The sequence below is a fragment of the Scyliorhinus canicula genome, chromosome 8 (assembly GCF_902713615.1).
Source record: "Scyliorhinus canicula chromosome 8, sScyCan1.1, whole genome shotgun sequence".
Taxonomy (NCBI): domain Eukaryota; kingdom Metazoa; phylum Chordata; class Chondrichthyes; order Carcharhiniformes; family Scyliorhinidae; genus Scyliorhinus; species Scyliorhinus canicula.
This window is the reverse complement of record NC_052153.1, coordinates 148,884,666-148,905,681: the sequence shown is the minus strand read 5'-3', so window position 1 is coordinate 148,905,681 and position 21,016 is coordinate 148,884,666. Positions and strand designations below refer to the sequence as shown.

Here is a 21,016-nt window from a genome sequence, read left to right as displayed (position 1 = left end):
CTGGGAATCCAGGTGGCCCGGAAATGGGAGGTACTACACAAGTTAAACCTATCCCGGTTGGTAGAACAAATGGAAGGGGACTTTAAGAGATGGGACATGCTCCCGCTATCACTGGCGGGGAGGGGACAGACCGTGAAAATGACAGTCCTCCCCAGATTTCTGTTTGTCTTTCAGTGCCTCCTCATCTTCATCTCGAAGGCCTTTTTCAAGCGGGTGAATAAGATTATTTTGGGCTTTGTGTGGGCGAATAAAACACCACGAGTGAAAAAATTGTTGCTGGACTGCAGTCGGGGGGGGAGGGTGGGTTGGCACTGCCAAACTTCTGCAATTACTACTGGGCGGCTAACATAGCCATGATCAGGAAGTGGGTAGTGGAGGAAGGGTCGGCATAGGAGCGGATGGAGGCAGCGTCATGCAAAGACACCAGTCTGGGAGCATTGGTAACAGCACCTCTGCCATTCTCGCCAGCCCGATATTCCACAAGTCCAGTGGTAGTGGTGGCTCTGAGGATCTGGGGGCAATGGAGGAGATATAAGAGGGTGGAGGGAGCATCGATTTGGACCCCGATTTATAACAACCACAGGTTTGTACCGGGTAGGCTAGATGGCGGGTTCCGGAGTTGGCAGAGGGCAGGAATTAGAAGGATGGGGGATCTATTTATAGATGGGAACTTTCCCAGCTTAAAAGCGTTGGAAGTTAAATTTAAATTGCCAGCAGGGAATGGTTTTAGGTATTTGCAGGTGCGTGACTTCCTGAGAAAACAGGTGCCGGCCTTTCCGCTGCTGCCGCCACGGTGGATACAGGATAGAGTAGTTTCCAGTACCTGGGTGGGAGAGGGGAAAGTATTAGATATTTACCAGGAGCTTTCGGAGGTGGAAGAAACTCCGGTGGAGGAGCTTAAGGGCAAGTGGGAGGACGAGCTAGGAGGAGAGATAGAGGCGGGTCGATGGACGGATGCCCTAAGCAGGGTTAATATCTCCTCCTCGTGCGCCAGGCTTAGCCTGATACAATTTAAGGTACTCCACCGGGCACACGTGACAGTGGCTGGGATGAGCAAGTTTTTTGGGATAGAGGATAGATGTGCGGATTGTTCTTGTATGGTTGAGATGTGTGAAGATTGGGCTGGGGGGGGGGAAACGTTTATTTTACCATGCTGATGTCATTGTTTTTGTTATAAAATTTTTTCAAATATCTTAATAAAATATTATTAAAAAAAAGTTTCAAAGTCAATGCAGCAATGCTGCAGGAGACTCACTTGAGGGTGAAGGACCAGGTGAGACTTAAAAAAGGCTGGGTTAGTCAGGTGTTTCACTCTGGATTTGACAGAAGGGCTCGAGGAGTAGTGGTAATGGTCAGCAAAAGAGTACGCTTCCAGATGGAGAAGGTGGTGGCAGATCGGGGGGGGGGGGGTAGATATGTGACTGTGACAGGGGCACTGGAGGGAAGGTTAGTGGCGCTGTTAAGTGTATACGGTCCCAATTGGGACGATGTGGGATTCGCAAAAAAGGTGTTTGGGGCCATCCCCGACTTGGACACACACAAATTGATTGTGGGGGGGACTGGAACTTGGTGCAGGAGCCAAGGTTGGACAGGTCACGGCCTAGCTTGCTGGTCCCATCCGGGGGGGGGGGGGGGGGCCGAAGGCGCTGGCTGGGCAAATGGGAGGGGCGGAGCCTTGGAGGTTTCTGCACCCAAGGGAACGGGAGTACTCGTTTTTCTCAGCAGTCCATAAGGTATACTCGCAGATCGATTTTTTCATGGTGGGGAAGACTTTGCTGCCTGGGGTTAAGGGATCGTAATACTCGGCAATTGCAGTGTCAGATCACGCTCCGCATTGGGTGGATATGGTACTGGAGAAGGGGGTAGCGCAGAGGCCGGGATGGAAATTAGATGTGGGACTTTTGGGGGACCAAGGGTTCTGTGACAAAATTGAAAAGGTAATTGATGAATATGTAGGTTTCAACTGTACAGGTGAGGTGTCGAAGGCAGTTGTCTGGGAGGCTCTGAAGGCGGTGGTGAGGGGTGAGGTGATTTTGTGAAAGGCCAGGGTGGACAAAGAGGAGAGGTTGGAGCGGCAGAGGGTAATAGATGAGATGTGGAAGTAGATAGGAGTTATGCAGAATATGGGCACCTAGCGAAGCTGGAAACGAGGAAGGAACTACAGGCGAGCTTTGACCGACTATCTACCAGGAAGGCGGTGCGCTAACTGAGACGAGCAAGGGGTGCAGTTTATGAACATGTTAGCAGGTCAGCTCCGGAGGGAGGCAGCGGTAAGGGAAAGTGTTCAGGTGAGGGATAGGGCAGGGAAGTTGGTGGTGGCTCCTGAGCTGATTAACAAGATTTTTGAGGAGTTTTATGAGAGGTTGTACAGGTCAGAGCCACCTGGGGGAGACCGTGACATGCAGGAATTTCTAGATGGGTTGGAGTACCTGAGTTTAGGGGAGGGGGACAGGGCTACATTAGAAGGAGCAATAGTGGAGCAGGAGATAAAGTATGTGATTGGGAGGATGCAGTCGGCGAAGGTGGCAGGGCCAGATGGGTTTCCGGTGGAATATTATGAAAAGTTAAAGGATAAGCTGCCGCCCCTGATGGTGGGGATGTTTGAAGAGGCGATAAGGAAGGGGGTATTGCCACAAACGTTGGGGAAGGCATCGATTTCCCTGTTGTTACAAAAAGATAAGGATCCGACGGAGTGTGTGTCGCATAGGCCCATATCACTTTTGAATGTGGACGCAAAAGTATTGACGAAGGTACTACCGGGTAGGCTGGAGGATTGGCTCCCGAAGGTGATAGGGGAAGATCAGACGGGGTTTGTGAGAGGAAGGCAGCTCTTTTCAAACGTTAGAAGGGTATTGAAAGTCGTTATGGCACCGGCAGAGGGGAAAGAAACAGAGGTGGTTGTGGCAGTGGATGCTGAGAAGACATTTGACCGGGTAGAATGGGCATACTTGATGGCAGTTCTAGAGCGGTTTGGTATTGGACCAAGATTTATGAACTGGGTAAAGCTACTATATAAGGAGCCGAGGGCGAGTGTCCGTACAAACAACATCAGCTCGGGATACTTTTCTCTCCACTGTGGGACTAGGCAGGGATGTCCTATGTACCCCCCCCCTGCTGTTTGCACTCGCAATTGAGCCGTTGGCCATCGCATTAAGAATTTTGGGGGTATGGAAAGGAATAGTGCGGGGGGAGATAGAGCATAGGGTGTCCTTATATGCCGATGACTTGCTGTTATATCGGTCGGAACCGAGTGTGTCGATAGGGGGAATATTGGAGCTGCTTCGAACGTTTGGGTCTTTCTCGGGGTACAAACTAAATCTAGACAAAAGTGAGTATTTTGTGGTGTCTTGGCCAGGGGTGGGGGTGAGGGGGGGGGGGGGGGGAGGGGCTGCCATTCTGTAGGGCAGGGACTTTAGGTACCTGGAGGTGAAGTTTGCGTGGGAGTGGGGGGGCTCCGCAGGTACAACATTTCTAGTTTGGTGGGGAGAGTGAAAGCTGATCTGGCAAGATGGGATGGTCTCCCTCTGTCACTGGCGGGTCAGATACAGGCGATTTCTGTTTATTTTTCAATGCCTGCCGATTTTCTTGACAAAGGCTTTTTTCAGAGAGATTAAGGGAAGGATTACTTCGTTCAAATGGGAAGGGAAGGTGGTCAGAGTTAGAAAGGTGCTGCTACAGAGGGGAAGGCAGGCAGGGGGCTTGGGTCTTCCGAACCTGATGTATTACTACTGGGCGGCGAATGTGGAGAAGGTGCGGAGTTGGGTCAGAGGGGTTGACTCCCAGTGGGTCAGAATGGAGGAGAGTTTGTGCAGGGGGTCGAGATTGAAAGCACTAGCAACAGCGCCGCTCCAGAAAGCCCGGGGAAATACTCAGGGAGTCCGGTAATAATAGCTTCATTGGTAATTTGGAGGCAGTTTCGCCAACACTTCGGGTTGGGGGCAGGGTCAAGGGAAATGCAGATTCGGGGGAACCACAGATTTGAGCCAGGTAGGTGGGATGGAAATTTTCAGAAATGGGAGGAGAAGGGGGTGGAGATACTAAAAGATTTGTTTCTTCGGGGTCGGTTTGCAGGCTTGAAGGAGCTGGAAGCGAAGCATGGGCTGGAGCAGGGGGAAATGTTTAGATACATGCAGGTTCGGGATTTTGCGAGAAAGGAGATACAGAGCTTCCCGGTGGAGCTGGCCTCCACATTGCTGGAGGAGGTGCTGACACCTGGAGAAGGAGGTAGTATCAGCGGTTTACGGAGCTATTTTGGAAGAGGAGAAGGCACCACTGGAAGGGATCAAAGCAAAGTGGGAGGAAGAGTTGGGAGAGGATATGGAGGGGGGTTTCTGGTGTGAGGTGCTCCGCAGAGTAAATGCCTCCACCTCATGCGCGAGGTTGGGTCTGATACAGCTAAAGGTGGTATACAGAGCACACCTCACGAGGGCGAGGATGAGCCGATTCTTTGAAGGAGTAGAAGATGTGTGCGAACGTTGCAGGGTGGGCCCCGCTAATCATGTTCATATGTTTTGGTCCTGTCCAAAGCTAGAGGAGTAATGGAAGGAGGTTTTTAGGGTAATTTCTAAAGTGGTGCATGTGAAACTGGACCCGGGCCCCCGGGAGGCCATATTCGGGGTGTCGCGCCAGCCAGAGTTGGAAACGGGTGCGGAGGCAGATGTTGTAGCCTTTGCCTCGTTGATCGCCCAAAGGCGGATCCTGATAGGTTGGAGAGCAACCTCTCCACCCTGTGCCCTGGCGTGGCGGGGGGACCTGTTGGAATTCTTGACTCTTGAGAAGGTTAAGTTTGAACTGAGGGGAAGGATGGATGGGTTGTACAATTCATGGGCATTATTCATTCTGCACTTTCAACAACTGGATAACATCGAACATTAGTTGGGGCGTGTGGGTGTTAATGGCGACTATGGGTGATCCCCAATTCCTTTTTGTCATTTGTTTGTGTGAACATGCGGGCTAATGTTTGGGGTTTGGTGGGAGGATGGGATCGTTGTTATTGATATGGGGATTGACATATTTGTTAATGATTATTGTTTATTGATGGTGGGTGTAAATTTGGGAGAAAGTGTGAAAAAGGAGAATAAAAAATATTTTAAAAATAAATAAATAAATAAATAAATGCAGAAAATGGTGATAGAATTTTGACACAGAAAGTAACGACAAGGAAAGGATATATATTCACGTACACCACTTTTTCACATTACTGCAAGTGGACCGCATTGTTTTATGGTTAGATAAATCAATGGGTGGCATGGTGGCAGTGGTTAGCACTGTTGCTTCGCAGCTCCAGCGTCCCAGGTTCGATTCCCGGCTTGGATCACTGTCTGTGCGGAGTCTGCACATTCTCCCTGTGTCTGAGTGGGTTTCCTCCAGGTGCTCCTGTTTCCTCCCACAAGTCCCGAAAGATGTGCTTGTTCGGTCATTTGGATATGCTGAATTACCCTCCGTGTACCCAAACAGGCGGCGGAATGTGGCGACTAGGGGATTTTCACAGAATCTTCATTGCGGTGTTAATGTCAGCTTACTTTTGCCAATAAATTTTTTTAAAAAAAATTGCTCATGAATAGTTGATAACCTACCGCTTTATATGAATAGGAGCATTATAACATGTAATGCACAACCCATTACCATGGTGAGACCCTGTCTGTTTATGTTCAATTGCTTTTCAGTAAAACAGTGGATGCAATCATTGCTGTTGAGGCTCAAGGTCAGAAGCTGGACTTTGTTTGCATTTTGGTTTCAGAGTGATTGGTACATTTAAGAAGAATTTGGTTTATGCCTCAAATCAATGGCTTTTGAAATCATCACTCGAATTTCATCCACATTTCAAAAACAATGTGATGGAAAAAGGTGACAATGAGGAATATATGTGAGAAGGGATGTTTTCTGTGTTTTAAATGACTACTTTTTTAAAAAAAAATCATTGAAAAGTGACAAATTTATTTTATAAATGTAATTGTTGTGCTACAGGACAGCTGTTATTTTCTTTGCACACTATTCTTCAAATTGTGACATAGAGATTTCAGTGTGATAGAAATTTCAGTTTGACACAAAGTGCAAACTAATCATATTATTTTACAACCGGGTAGATGAAATATTGTGTCCATCATACTTCATACGGTTACAGATGCAAAATAATTTAGTTAGTTTTTAACTGACTCATGAAGAAACCAATTAGCCATTAACTTACCTCAGAATATAGCTGGTATACATGTATACCAGGACTTTACGTTGGAGCTGGCGAGGAGGCGGGCTGCTTTCAACCGGGTGAAGAGGGCATTGTACATTCGCAAGGTGCAGTGCGGCATTGTTTATCCAGCGAAGTTGAGGGTGACTTATAAGCTCAAGGACTTTTATTTTGGAACGGCGGAAGCAGCGGAGGAGTTTGCGAAGGGAGAAGGACTGTGGCAGAACTGAGAAATGGCCATGTGCCGATGTAACCTCAGGACTGTATGTTCTTCTTTTTTGTCTCTTCCTTTTTGTTTCACTGCGTTGCGGTGTACGGGCTAAAGGAGCCAATGGTGTGTATATTTGGGCAAGGGAAGTGATGGGACTTGCACTAGAAGTGAGGGCTCTTTGGGGTGTAGGTGGATATGCGGGGTGTGTGTGCTAAAAGGGGATTTCTGGGTTTTCCTAGGGCCGGGCAAGGGGGAAAGGGACCCGGCCGGGGGCCTCCGTGCTGGCCGGTTTAAACCGGCCAGTGAACGGGAGTGAGGTGGGGGGAGGGGCTGCGGCCATCGGAGCCTGGCAGAACAGGGTCCAAGTAGTCTAGCCGGGGTGGAAAATTGGGGGGAAGGAATCGAGGTTGTGGGGAGGAGTTTTGCAAGAGGCAGTGGGCGGGAGGAGTTGGAGGGGAGGGGGGAGGGTTTATAACTCTTGGGTACGACGTACGGTACTCTTTCAGAGGTTGGACGGCGTTGAGTGTGGTGGGGGTGGACTCTAGGGTGACCATGGGCTGTCCCAGACTCCTTTTTTTTCCCTTTGTTTTTTGTTTCCACCGTGGGAGGGTTTGTTTCATTGGATGCATATATTGACAGGTGGGCCGTTGTTTGGGTGGTGGGAGGATGGGATCGTTGTTATTGTTAAGGGGATTGATTTTGTATTTGTTACCGTTTACTGTTTGTGGGTGGGGTGTGAATTCTGGAGGAAAATGTGAAAATGGAGAATAAAAACATTAAAAAAAAACTAACCTCAGAATATGCCTACAGAGGCCAACTTAGGAGATCTTAAAGGATACAAACCTACTTCATCAGTGAAATGAATACACTGTGCACAATAGCATAACGACACAGTCCATACACTGAAAAAAATGAATTCTTTATCAGTAACAACACACCAGAAAATCCATGTGCACATTCTAAAATTTGTTGGTGACTAGATCATGAATACACTGCATACTGACCCATTCAAGCAGATCTGGAAGAAGAGGTGAAAAATTTGTTCAACTTACGTTTACAATAAATTATCTTTCCCAGAGCTCGAAACAGGAAAAGAGATTGGTCCTTGCTTCCAATGGTGTTCAGGCCACCTCCCTTTTCATTTGCCTTTGAAGATTTTTCTTTATATTTTCCTCTTGAAGATGTGCCCGTTTTGATTAACGGTTTCCCTTTATGGTTCTGTGTCTGATACTGTTCCAATGGACAACCTGATTTGTCAGAAGATTACCATGTTTGTGTGCACACAGACATATAGAGATACTGGTTATAGAATATGTTGCAGTACAAATCTGAAGAAACCATTATGCGGAAGGTAAGCAATTAAAACAGAGTATCATTACTTAATAAAACATAGAACCTAAGTGGGCAGCATGGTGGCGCAGTGGTTAGCATTGCTGCCTCATGGCGCCGAGGCCCCAGGTTCGATCCCGGCTCTGGGTCACTGTCTGTGTGGAGTTTGCACATTCTCCCTGTCTTTGCGTGGGTTTCGCCCCCACAACCAAAGATGTGCAGGATAGGTGGATTGGCCACACTAAAGTGCCTCTTAATTGGAAAAAATGAATTGGGTACTCTAAATTTATAAAAAGAAAAAAAAAGTTGGAGAACAAGGAATAACAAGGCCAGAGTGCACAGGCTTAGTTTAGTCCTCATTTTACAGTCATGCATTCGGTCACAAAGTTAATTTAACTGAATTACCTTTCACTGAAGTAAACTGGAGGCTGTTTATTGCAGTTCTGATATCTCCTGCACTGCCTTTACAGAGCATCTCCAATACAGACTTGTCTGGAACAACAGTCTTCCCATCATTCTACATCGCAGGGTATTAAGCAAAATAATTAACTGTTCCTATTCCTTGGATAAAAATATCTGATCTCACACACAATGTACTGGCTGATTTTGTAAAAAATTTGACATTGCAAATCGAAGTTTAAGGCAATGATTATAAAGGCAGCGTAGAAAAGGATATGGAAAATGTAATTGTAATGACATATTGACAGTCAGTGTGTAAAGCACATTCAAGTAATCACAAAAGCAGTTCTGATCAGAGATGCATATATGTTGCAGATAGATTGGTCCCACTTTTTTCCTTAGTATTGAAAGTTTAAGGTTTATATCTCTTGCCTCAAAGCACAAATCTTTAAAATTGGGATTAGGTCTATTGTTCTTCTCTGTACCTACATAGTGTACATACTGTACAAGTCATAGTGACCTAATCAAATCACACCGAGTGCTAATTTCAGTTCTGAAATTTACACTTGGTGTGACCTGATTAGGTCGCGGTAAATCCTCACCACAATTTTACTCTGGCTACATATCATGAATTACATTAGCGTTTTAACTTGGTCCGGAAACTAAAAGTGAACTGTTCACTATTGCTCACAGGACATTTGCGACTAAATTTTTGTTTTCAAGTATTTATTGTACCTTATAAGAGCATATATTATCAAGAGTCTGTCGTGTCCATTATTTCGATATTGAACAATCATGTACTTTCCTTCTTTGACAACCTAACGTTCTTTCAGTGACAGTGATGGAGAGTCCAATCAGTCCTATTTATTTATTTATTTGTTTATTATTTTTTTAATAAATGTTTTTTATTCAGTTTTCATGTTTTATATTGAACATATTACAAATTGTTAGAGAGAGAAAAAAAGAACACGCAAAAATTAACATATATATTTACAGGTAAGCATCTTCGTAATAACAACTGTGGCCGTCCCCCTTTAGCCGGCATACATATTTTACATTCCCCAATATGGCCGAGGCACATGTTTATTGGCATTTATTTACAGTTTGGTTTTGGACCTTAGCTAGCCATCAAACCCCCATAACGAATCCGTAGCCCCCCCCCCCCCCCCCCAACCTTCCCCCGATTCCCGTCCATTTTCCCCTGATTCTTGGCCGCCCGACTATTCTTCCTCTTGTTCGTTGGCCACAAACAGGTCCCGGAACAATTGCATGAATGGCTCCCACGTTCTGTGGAAGCCGTCATCCGACCCTCGGATGGCGAATTTGATTTTCTCCATTTGGAGAGATTCCGAGAGGTCGGACAGCCAGTCTGCAGCTCTGGACGGTGCTGCTGACCGCCAGCCAAACAGGATTCTACGGCGGGCGATCAGGGAGGCAAAGGCAAGGACGTCCGCCCTCCTCCCCAGGAATAGATCTGGCTGGTCTGATCAGTCCTATTTATGACGGGCTAGTTTCCACTTTGGATGCAACTGACGAATCTGGAACAAATTATGTCCAAAATTGTTCCTTTCCCATCACCTACCGAGTTCCCCACACATCCATTTGTACATCATTGAATTCAAAATCTCACATGAACCAAGACAAATACACAGCATTTTAAAATAGTTCATTCTAAAATTTTTCTTTAAAAATATTAATTGATATATTGAAGTGCGGTATCTGGAGCTTTTTTTTTCAAACAATCTGGATAGCGGGGTTTCCTGCCCTGCCACCAAAGAGTAAGTGGTGAAATGAATCCAGAAGCTCTTCAGCCATTTAACAGTCTCAGGAACATTAATAGGTTTGAGGCTGAATTTCTAACTCTCACAGAGTCCCGCCTCAGAGAGCTGCCAATCAATCTGTAGTCCCAAGATTCCCAGTCCTGGAGCCAGGATGGCGGCAAGTGTGAGGTGTCAGGTTCCCACTCCCCCCCACTTAATGACCTCAAGTAGGGTGTGGGTGGGCATGCTTGCCCCCCCACCCATAAAACTGTGGATTGGTCAAGGGTGGACAGCAGGAAGACCACCCCAGGAAGTTTATGCAAATTCTAGAATCTAGTTGATGGGCGTTGGCAAGCTGTTTAATTCCACTTTCGGGCAGGTATCACTTTACAGCTTGTGCTCTCCCTTTAACTGAGTGGCACTGACTGTAGTCCTACTCCTATCCCAAAATTTGGGTCCACTCAGCACATCTTATAGATCAAACCACAGCCCCAACTTGCGTAAATCAACATCACTCCAAGAAATAAGTGTATAAATGGGTGTAGACAAACAAAGGGAGGAATTCAGGGGTCAGATAGTGAGAATTCAGAACAAGCAAGTTCCCATGAAGAGAAAGTGAGAGACTTCCAAATCTGCAGACCTGCACGTCAAGGAGCGCTCAGGATAGGATATGGCAAACAAAAGTGGGGGGCACGGTAGCACAATGGTCAGCACAGTTGCTTCACAGCTCCAGGGTCCCAGGTTCGATTCCCAACTTGGGTCACTGTCTGTGCGGAGTTTGCACCTTCTCCCCATGTCTGCGTGGGTTTCCTCGGGGTGCTCCGGTTTCCTCCCACAGTCCAAAATTGAGTAGGTTAGGTGGATTGGCCATGCTAAATTGCTTTTAGTGGCTAAAATATTGGGTTGGGTAGGGTTACTGGGCTACAGGGATAGGGTTGGGGGTGGGGCTTAGGTAGGGTGCTCTTTCCAAGGGCCGTTGCAGACTCGATTGGCCAAATGGCCTCCTTCTGCACTGTAAATTCTATGATTTATGATAAAAAGGAAAGCTGGTGATAGATAACAGGGCCTAACTACTGCAGAAAGCCTCGAGGAGTACAGAAAGTATTGTAGTAAAATTATGAAATTGGAAAAGCCAAAGAGAGGACAAGAAAAAAATTGGCAATTAACACCCGATGTTTTAGAAATAGGTAAAGAGTAAGGGGTTAAAAAAAAGAAAGTGCAGCACCTAAAAGCTTAGAAATGATTTATATATATCTGGAAAGTATTGACAGGCTGGATCTCGTTTCTTGAGAGGAGGCTGAGGGGTGACCAAATAATAGGTATTTTAAATTATTAAAGGTTTTGATAGGTTTCCTCTTGTGAGGAAGAGCATAACTAGAAGCCACTGACATACAATAGTCACCAGTAAAATTCAACTGGGAATTCAGAAGGAACGCCCTTTCAGAGTGCTCAGAATATGCAACGCGCTATCACAGTCAGTGGTTGAAGCGAATAGTACAGATGCATTTAAAGGAGTAGGTAATGGATGGTGAGGATGGCAGATTTAGATGAGGAAAGATGGGGAGCGGCTCAGGCGGAACAAGAACACTAGCATGGACTAGTTAGGCCTAGAATGGAATAATTGGGAATCCATTTGTGTGAGACCTCTTGGGGATGAGGGACCATCAAGTCGGAGAGTGAAGTAGTTGATTCCGAGACTAGGGTCCTGAATCTTAACAAAGGAAACAACGATGATATGAGGCACAAATTGGCTTTGAGTGCAAAACATTACTTAAAGGGATGACAGTGGAAAGGCAATGGCAAACATTCAAAGAGTGCGTGGGGGAACTGCAACAACTGTTCATTCCTGGCTGACACTAAAATAAAATGGGAAATACAGCCAAATCGTGGATTGCAAAGGAAATTAGAGATAATTTTAGATCCAAGGAAGAGGTATACAAATTGGCCATGAAAAACAGCAGATCTGAAGACTGGGAGCAGTTTAGAATTCAGCAAAGAAGGACCAATAGATTGATTAAAAAGGGGAAAACAGAGTCAAAGAGTAAGCTCGCAGGGAATATAAAAACGTATTGCAAAAGTTTCTATCGATACGTGAAGAGAAAAAGACTGGTGAAGACAAATGTGGGTCCCTTACAGTCAGAAACAGGGGAATGTATAATAGGGGACAAAGAAAAGGCTGAGAAATTAAATGCATACTTTGGTTATGTCTTCACATAGAGGACACAAATCAGATACCAGAAATGTTGGGGAACGCAGGGTTTAGTGAGAAGCAGGAACTGGAGACCAATATTTGAAGAGAAATGGTGATGGGCAAATTGATGGGATTGAAGGCTGATAAATCCCCAGGGCCTCATTGTCTACATCCCAGAGTACTTAAGGAAGTGGCTTTAGAAATAGTGGATGCATTGAAGTTCATCTTCCAGGATTCTATAGACTCTGGAACAATTTCTGCAGATTGGAAGGTTGCTAATGTAACTCTGCTATTTAAAAAAAAGGGAGATGGAGAGAAAACAGGGACGTATAGACCATTAAGTCTGAGGTTGGTATTGGGGAAAATTCCAGAATCCATTGTCAAAGATTTTATAACAGAGCACTTTGGAAAACAGTGGCAGGATTGGACAGAGTCAGCATGGATTTATGATGGGGAAATCATGTTTGACAAATCTACTGGAATTCTTCGAGGATGTAACCAGTTGGTGAGCGGGAGCCAGATGATGTTGTATATTTGGACTTTCAGAGGGCTTTTGATAAAGTCCCGCTTAAGAGATTAGCGTGTAAAATTAAAGCAAATGCGATTGGGGATAGTGTATTGAGATGGATAGAAAACTGGTTGGCAGACAGGGAACAAAGAATGAGAATTAATGGATCTTTTTCAAATTGGCAGGCAGTGCGGCATGGTGGTACACTGGTTAGCACAGCTGCCTCACAGCTCCAGGGACCTGGGTTCAATTCCGGCGTTGGGTGACTGTGGAGTTTGCACTTTCTCTTCGTGTCTGCATGGGGTTTCCTCCGGGTGCTCCGGTTTCCTCCCACAGCCCAAAGATGTGCCGGTTAGGTGGATTTGGCCATGTTAAATTGCTCCATAGTGTCAAAATAGGCTAGGTGGGGTGACTGGGATACGGGAATAGGGTGGAGGCCTGGGCTTAAGTAGTGTGCTCTTTCAGTGAGTCGGTGCAGACTCGATGGGCCGAATGGCCTCATCTGGCACTGTAAATTCTATGAGGGTACCGCAGGGATCGGTGCTGGACCCCAGCAATTCACAATATATATTAATGATTTAGATAAGGGAACAAAATGTAATATCTCCAAATTTACAGATGACACCAAGTTGGGTGGGAGGGTGAGCTGTGAGGAGAATGCAGAGATCATTCAGTGTGATTTGGACAAGTTGAGTGAGTGGGCAAACGAATGGCAGATGTAGTATAATTTGGATATATCTGAGGTTTTCCACTTTGGCAGCAAAGATGAGAAGGCAGACTATTATCTGAAAAGCTATATAGGAGAGTGGAATGTGCAAAGACCTGGCCGTCTATTAAAAACAAAAAATTTGGAGTACCCAATTCATTTTTTCCATTAATGGGGTAATTTAGCATGGCCAATCCACCTACCCTGCAAATCTTTGGGTTGTGGGGCAGCACAGTGGCGCAGTGGCTAGCATTGCTGCCTACGGCGCCGAGGACCCAGGTTCGAATCCCGGCCCTGGGTCACTGTCCGTGTGGAGTTTGCACATTCTCCCCGTGTCTGCGTGGGTTACACCCCCACAACCCAAAGATGTGCAGGGTAGGTGGATTGGCCACTCTAAATTGCCCCTTAATTGGAAAAAATTAATGAAGGAAAAAAAGTTCCTCTACTAATGATGTTGTGGGTAAAGGCAGAATCTGTGGTGTACAAAGCTACACAGCTCAGGTAGCTCAAGTTCAATCACCATTCTTTGCCCAGTTAGATGATTACAGTGCTCGACTACAAACGGAATTCATTAACCCATGCGAGAGAGGGGAACTTGATCGTTAATCAGTGACCTTGCCAAGTATTTTTTGTGGATGAAGATAGTGTCGAGACAGGTTGCAGTATTCTTACAACTGTGAAGACTCTTGGGAGAATTATGTTCACTTGCATGAAGTAGCACAGACCTTCCAGAATCTAAAGAATCGTAACCCAGTGCGGATCACTGCACCTACAAGTTTTGTGCTAATCAAAACATGAACTTCAAGTCACAGAAGTGATGTAAAGAAGAGCCATGGAGCTGATGTTTAATATTAAAGGATTAAGTTCTTGGGAACGCTGGATAAATTGGGGTTTATCAGTCTTGAAGGGAGGCAACTGAACAAGTGTTCAATGAAATATACAAAACATGAAAACAACAGAGACTAGGTTAATCCAGAGTATTACTATTAGACAACCCAGGACACATAGGGCCAAATATAGGTTAAGACAATCTTAGGACAGTTGTCAAGAAGAACATCCTCATGCACTGAGCAATCAACAGTGAAATGGTCTTCTAGGTGGGCACTGTTTAGATGCATTCAAGAATCAATTGACCCCCTTATTGGTCAGGGTGAGGGGTAAAGTGGAAGAAATACTGTGCATTTCTGTGTAATAAGAAAATATTCCAATTTCCAACATTAATATTCCTTTTTTCTATAATAATCTTTATTAGTGTCAACAAATAAGCTTACATTAACACTGAAATCAAGTTACTGTGAAAATCCCCTAGTCGCCACAGTCTGGCATCTGTTCGGGAACAGAAAGGGAGAATTCAGAATGTCCAATTCACCTAACGAGCATGTCCTTTGGGACTTGTGGGAGAAAACCGGAGCACCTGGAGGAAACCAATGCAGACACGGGGAGAACTTGCAGACTCCGCACAGACAGTGACTCAAGCTGGGAATCGAACCAGATCCCTGGAGCTGAGAAGCAACAGTGCTAACCGCTGTGCTACCGTACCGCCCTATGAGAATAACTTTTTAGTAACTAGCTTTATTTTGCTGAACCACTTTCTGACCGCAGCAGAAGCCTGTGCTTTCAGTACTATCCTGCTGTACCTGATTATCCAGTGGCTCCCGCTCTCAAGTACATCTTCTCAAATTGTAATGGGCCCACAGTCAGTCATCTGGCACTGAGGTTCATAAGAGCCAGAGAGTTGCTAACACTGATAGAAACATATTCCAAAAGATGTCCTTGCAGAGAAGGAAGGGAGCAAGCTGAAAAATGTAACTCTACATGTTAAAATAACACTTACCTTACTGGCTTCTTGAGAAGCTATTCTACTTAGAACTTTCAACATGCTTGTTGGAGCCACAGGATTAAAACTGTCAAATAAGGAAAGGAGAATATGTTCAAGATAATAGATTATGGCAGAATGAAAATTAAGCAGAATCTTGATTTAGAATTCAACTTTGTCAGTTTTCTGCATGCAACAAGGTTACACTTCAGTGAATAAACCTTTGATGAACTCTCCTCGTGGCTTTTTATTAGGTGTGACTGAACCATGCAGATCTGCAATTTCCAGGGTTCCATATCTGGTTACGGCTCAATAATCTAATTTTTGCCATTAATTGAGGTGACAGATCTCACCTTGGAACATCTCAAACAAGGGAGATGGTAACAAAAAAAAACAAATAGGAATTTCCTGCTTGTGACTACTAATCCTGCTGAAAGTGCAAATAATTTGGCATTGGATGAAAGCGGGATCTAACTTGAGGGGAAAGCTGCCTAAAGTTGATTGACTAAATAGACTCAAAAGCTTTGGCAGCATATAAATTGTGGGAAATGTTTAAAGAAATGATTCAAAATTAACAGAAATGTTTTCCAATAAAAATAACAAAAACCCATTGGGAAAGATTAATCCACGGCTTATTGAAGCGATTATTAGACTAAAAGAAAAGGCTGATAATGTTGTAAAGAACAGTAGCAAGCCTGAGGACTCGTGGAGTTTTAGAAATCAGCAAAGAGGGATCGAAAAGTAGGGAGAAAAGAATAAATGATGGGAGCAAACTAGCCAGGGATCTAAAAGCAGATTGTAAAAGCATTTATCAGCAAATAAAAGAGGGGAGTAGCTAAAGTAAACATTGGCACTTCAAAGGCAGAGACATACTATTATGTGGAATGAGGCAAATATAGGAGACATTGAACAAATGTTTTGTGTCCGTCTTCACAAAAAACACAAATTACATACCAGAAATATAGCATAACCAAGGATAAGCGTGAGAAAAACAAAGTAATTAATATCAGAGAAAAAGTATCAGAGAAACTGAAGGGGCTAAAAGCCAACAAATCCCCAGAACCTTATGGCCTCCATCTAGGGTCCTAAAATAGATAGTTGAATAGGCGGCACGGTGGTGCAGTGGTTAGCACTGCTGCCTCAGTGCGCCGAGGATCCGAGTTTGATCCCGGCCCCGGGTCACTGTCCGTGTGGAGTTTGCATATTCTCCCCGTGTCTGCACGGTCTCACCTCCGCAACCCTAAATTATGGGCAGGGTAGGTGAATTGGCCATGCTAACTTGCCCCTTAATAGGGAAAAAAAGAATTGGGTACTCTTGGAGGCAGCACGTTAGCATCGTGGTTAGCACAAATGCTTCACAGCTCCAGGGTCCCAGTTTGATTCCCGGCTTGGGTCACTGTCTGTGCGGAGTCTACACGTTTTCCCCGTGTATGCGTGGGTTTCCTCCGGGTGCTCCGGTTTCCTCCCACAGTCCAAAGATGTGCGGGTTAGGCGGATTGGCCAGGCTAAATTGCCCTTAGTGTCCAAAATTGCCCGTAGTGTTGGGTGGGGTTACTGGGTTATGGGGATAGGGTGGAGATGTGGGTCTGGGTAGGGTGCTCTTTCCAAGAGCCGGTGCAGACTCGATGGGCCGAATGGCCTCCTTCTGTACTGTAAATTCTATGATTCTAAATTTATTAAAACAATAATAAATAGTTGAAGAGGTAGGATTTTCCAAATTCCACGATTGTAGAATGGCCCTAGCGGATTGAAAATTAGAAAACTATAACATGGCCATTCAAGAGAAGAGGAAAACAGAGAACAGGAAACTACCAGCCAATTAGCCTGACATCAATTATTGAGAAAATGCTGCAATCTATTCTTAACAAGTCTTAACAGTGCACTTTGGTCATACTATGATTTTCTTTCATATGATACAAGTCTAGTCAAAACCAATACTCCATCACCTAAACATAGATTTGTCATTAGTAGCTGCTTGCCTGATATTAAAGATAGCCAATTCCTCCTGGATATCTTTAGGGAAGAGTAACCGGTGGCTGCTGTCTCCACTAATACTATCAGAAATTATGAACACCAGTGGGCATCTCGCTGTTTGCTTGAACCTCCTAGAAAAAGTATACATCGTTTAACTTTTTCAACTAAAAAAAAACACATTTTAATACACTTCTTCCACAGCATAAGTATTGCATATTTACCATCACTAATGTTTGTAAAAGAAGTGTGTGCCTGCACATGAGAAACAAACTCGATGGGCTGATTAATCTCATTCTGAGTTGTACTATGTTATGATTCCATAGTAATTTTATAAAGAATGTACATCAATGATTAACTCGCAAATCTTCAAGAACATTGCTGGACTTAATATATAAACATATATTAGTTTTAAGGTTGTGAAATGTACTTAGGATTTACACATGTGGTTTTGGTTATGTAAATCACTGAATGGTTTGCAGCCTTATTTTCACTGACTACAGTTCAATGAGCAGGCTTTCCCCCTGGCAGGATTGTGTCTTTGAATTGTGCAAGTTTATTGTCCCAATAGTAAAGTAGGTTCAAATGGCTGCAAGTGAAAGGAAAACAAAGACAATTGCAGACACATGCCCAATTGGGAAGACAATGGCATAGTGATAATGTTGCTGGAGTAATTATCCAGAAACACATGCTAGTGCTCCGGGTACAATTTATTTAATAAGTCTGGAATATAAAGCTAGACTCAATAATGGTCATTGTTGTAAAGTCTGCTTCAGGACTGTCGTTTGGGGAAGAATATCTGCCCCCCTTACCTGGTCTGGCCAACGCGTAACTCTTAATCATCCTCTGAAATGGGACTGGCTTAGCACAGTGGTCTAAACAGCTGGCTTGTAATGCAGAACAATGCCAGCAGTTCTGGTATCAATTCTCATACCGGCCTCCCAGAACAGGCGCCGGAATGTGGCTACTAGAGGCTTTACACAGTAACTTAATTGATGCTTACTTGTGACAATAAGCGTTTATTACGTAATAAATTATTACGGAGCCACTCAGTTCAAGGGCAATTAGGGATGAGCAACAAATGATGGCCTTGCCAGCGACGCCCACATCTCAAGAAAGAGTGGAAAAGCTTGCAGGTCAATACTTGATGAGTCACTTAGGCTGCATTGCGTTGATTAGAGGTGAACATTTTATCTTGAACATGAGTTTTGCTGATGCAAGGGAATGCAGGTGATGGAATATAAGAATTTTTAAGTTTGTATACAGATGAGGCAGCATGGTGGCGCAGTAGTTAGTACTGCTGCCTCATGCACTGTGGTCCCAGGTTCGATCCCGATCCTGGGTCACTGTCCGTATGGAGTTGGCACATTCTCCCCGTGTTTGCGTGGTTAAGGGCAGCACGGTGGTGTTGTGGTTAGCATTGCTGCCTCACGGCGCCGAGGTCCCAGGTTCGATCCCGGCTCTGGGTCACTGTCCGTGTAGAGTTTGCACATTCCCCCCGTGTTTGCATGGGTTTCACCCCCACAATCCAAAAATGTGCAGGGTAGGTGGACTGGCTACACTAAATTGCCCCTTAATTGGAAAAAATGAATTGGGTACTCTAAATTTATTGAAAAAAAGTTTTTTTTACAGACGAGTAGTAAATTTAAAGCAACTTGTTAGCAACAACTTGAGACATCAACCTGACACATTACACCGTTGGGTTGTCTTACCAAAATTACTTAAATGCAAACCTCCTGTTTCTGTTCACAGAAAACTTTCAGTTAATGTACACATCATTCTGTCCAGCCACAAGCTTCTCCCCGGCATGGCGTAATGTTGTCCAAGGGAGCGATATCCTTGACCGCCAAAAAGGGCAACCTTCCTCGTAGCTACTTCATGCAGCAGCATTTCCACTTTCTCGGCCATGGAACAGTAATGGTAGTGTCAGATGCTGCACTGCTCCATTACTTGCCCACCAATTTTGTTTCATTCCACTATTTGAAGTTTTCTTTCAGTTAAGTTTTGCTTGATATTTACCCTCTACACAACAGCCCCACCTCACGCAACCTTTTCCACTTTTACAGCCACACTTGCAGTCGAAAAGGCAATGGTACTCCACAAGCCCGGTGGTAGTGGCGGTGCCGAGAGTTTGGGCACAGTGGAGGAAATATAGGAGAACGGAGAGAGCATCTGTCTGGGCCCCGATTTACAACAACCATCGGTTTGTGGCGGGAAAGAATTGAGATGATGGGAGTTCTATTTATAGACGGGAGCTTCCCTAGCTTGAAGGACTTGGTGGAGAAATTTGCACTGCCAGTAGGGAATGGGTTTAGATATCTGCAGGTACGGGATTTTCTAAGAAGGCAGGTTTTGACCTTCCCGCTCCTGCCACCACAGGGAATACAGGACAGGGTAGTTTCCAGAGCATGGGTGAGAGAGGGGAAGGTATCAGATATCTACAAAGAACTTATGGAGTTGGAGAAACTCAGATAAAGGAACCAAAGGGCAAGTGGGAGGACAAGCTAGGGGGAGAGATAGAGGTGGGGCTGTGGGCGGAATGCTTAAGCAGGGTTAACACATCCTCATCATGTGCCAGACTTAGCCTGATACAATTTAAGGTAGTCCACCGGGCACACATGACGGTGGCATGGCTGAGCAAGTTCTTTGTGGTAGAGGATAGGTGTGCGAGGTGCACGGGAGGTCCAGCAAATCATGCCCACATGTTTTGGGCATGCCCGAAGCTTAGAGGGATTTGGCAGGGTTTTGCTAAGGCTATGTCCACGGTACTTAAAACACGGGCGGTGGTGAGTCCAGAGGTGGCGATCTTTGAAGTGTCGGAAGAGCCAGGAGTCCAGGGGGCGAAAGAGGCTAACCGGTAGCCCAGAGACGGATTCTGTTAATGTGGAGGGACTCGAAGCCCTGGCAACATGAGGCCTGGGTTAGTGACATGGCTGGGTTTCTCAGTCTCAAGAAAATAAAGTTCGCCCTGAGAGGGTAAACGTCAGGGTTTGTCCGGAGGTGGCAGCCGTCCGTCGACTTTCTCAGAGAAAATTAAAATGTCAGCAGAAGCAGAAATCAGGAGGGGGATTACGCTATTGTTTCATTGTTGGGGTCGCGAAGAACGGGATAGGGATGGAAATGTTTCATGTACCATGTTTATGTCGCTGTTATCATCATTATTATAAAAACTACAAATAACCTAATAAAAATGTTTTTTTAAAAAGAAAAGGCAGTGGCAATGTTAAGGCCATTTACCTTTAAAAATAGACTATCTATTTGCATTCCAGCTAAAATGCAAATTTGTCATTTCTATCCATCCCACCCTCAAATTAGGCTAACCCCTTGAGCAAGGAAAGATTGTGCAACTCAACAATTACAGAAATTAATTGTCTGTGCTCACACCACAGTTGGATAGTTTTGTACGAGGAATTATAAACTTTAGCTAACACATGGCCCTATACTGTACATTTTTCACACTGCAAATGATGATGATCTCTTATCTTTTGGAAAAGTGATTGCGTTAGAGTAGTTCCAGATGTTGCATTAGTTAAAATTCTCACGTCCCTGGGACAGCACAGTGATAGCACTGCTGCCTCATCGGCGCTCAGGACTCGGGTTCGATTCCGTCCCTGGGTCACTGTCCATGTGGAGTTTGCGCATTGTCCCAGTCTCTGTGCCGGTCTCACCCCCACAACCCAAAGATGTGCAGATTAGGTGGATTGGCCACTCTAAATTGCCCCTTAATTTGAAAGAAAAAGTTGGGTACTTTAAATTTAGTCTTTTTTTAATTGTCACGTGGCTGAGTTCAGTCCATGAAGAGGAGTAGATTCCAGCACGCAGAGAGAAGCCAGTTTTGTACCTACAACAGATCTGTAGAACGTGAAGGAAAAATTGACACTACCAGCCAACATCTCAAAGAAAGGGCACAGTTTTGAATGCTAGAGAAGTCAGAGCTATAT

General features: G+C 44.9%; 1 protein-coding gene across 3 annotated transcripts in view; it reads right to left on the bottom strand.

The window, feature by feature from the left end:
* rad17 (RAD17 checkpoint clamp loader component) overlaps window positions 1-21,016 on the bottom strand; it is a 94,163-nt gene that overhangs the window by 18,823 nt on the left and 54,324 nt on the right. For all 3 annotated transcript variants that reach the window (XM_038805398.1, XM_038805397.1, XM_038805399.1), the window contains 4 exons: window positions 17,084-17,209; window positions 15,123-15,192; window positions 8,130-8,241; window positions 7,448-7,642 (listed from right to left, as the gene is read on the bottom strand). In XM_038805398.1, coding sequence (XP_038661326.1) covers window positions 7,448-7,642; window positions 8,130-8,241; window positions 15,123-15,192; window positions 17,084-17,209 — 503 coding nt within the window. The remainder of the gene's footprint in view (window positions 1-7,447; window positions 7,643-8,129; window positions 8,242-15,122; window positions 15,193-17,083; window positions 17,210-21,016) is intronic.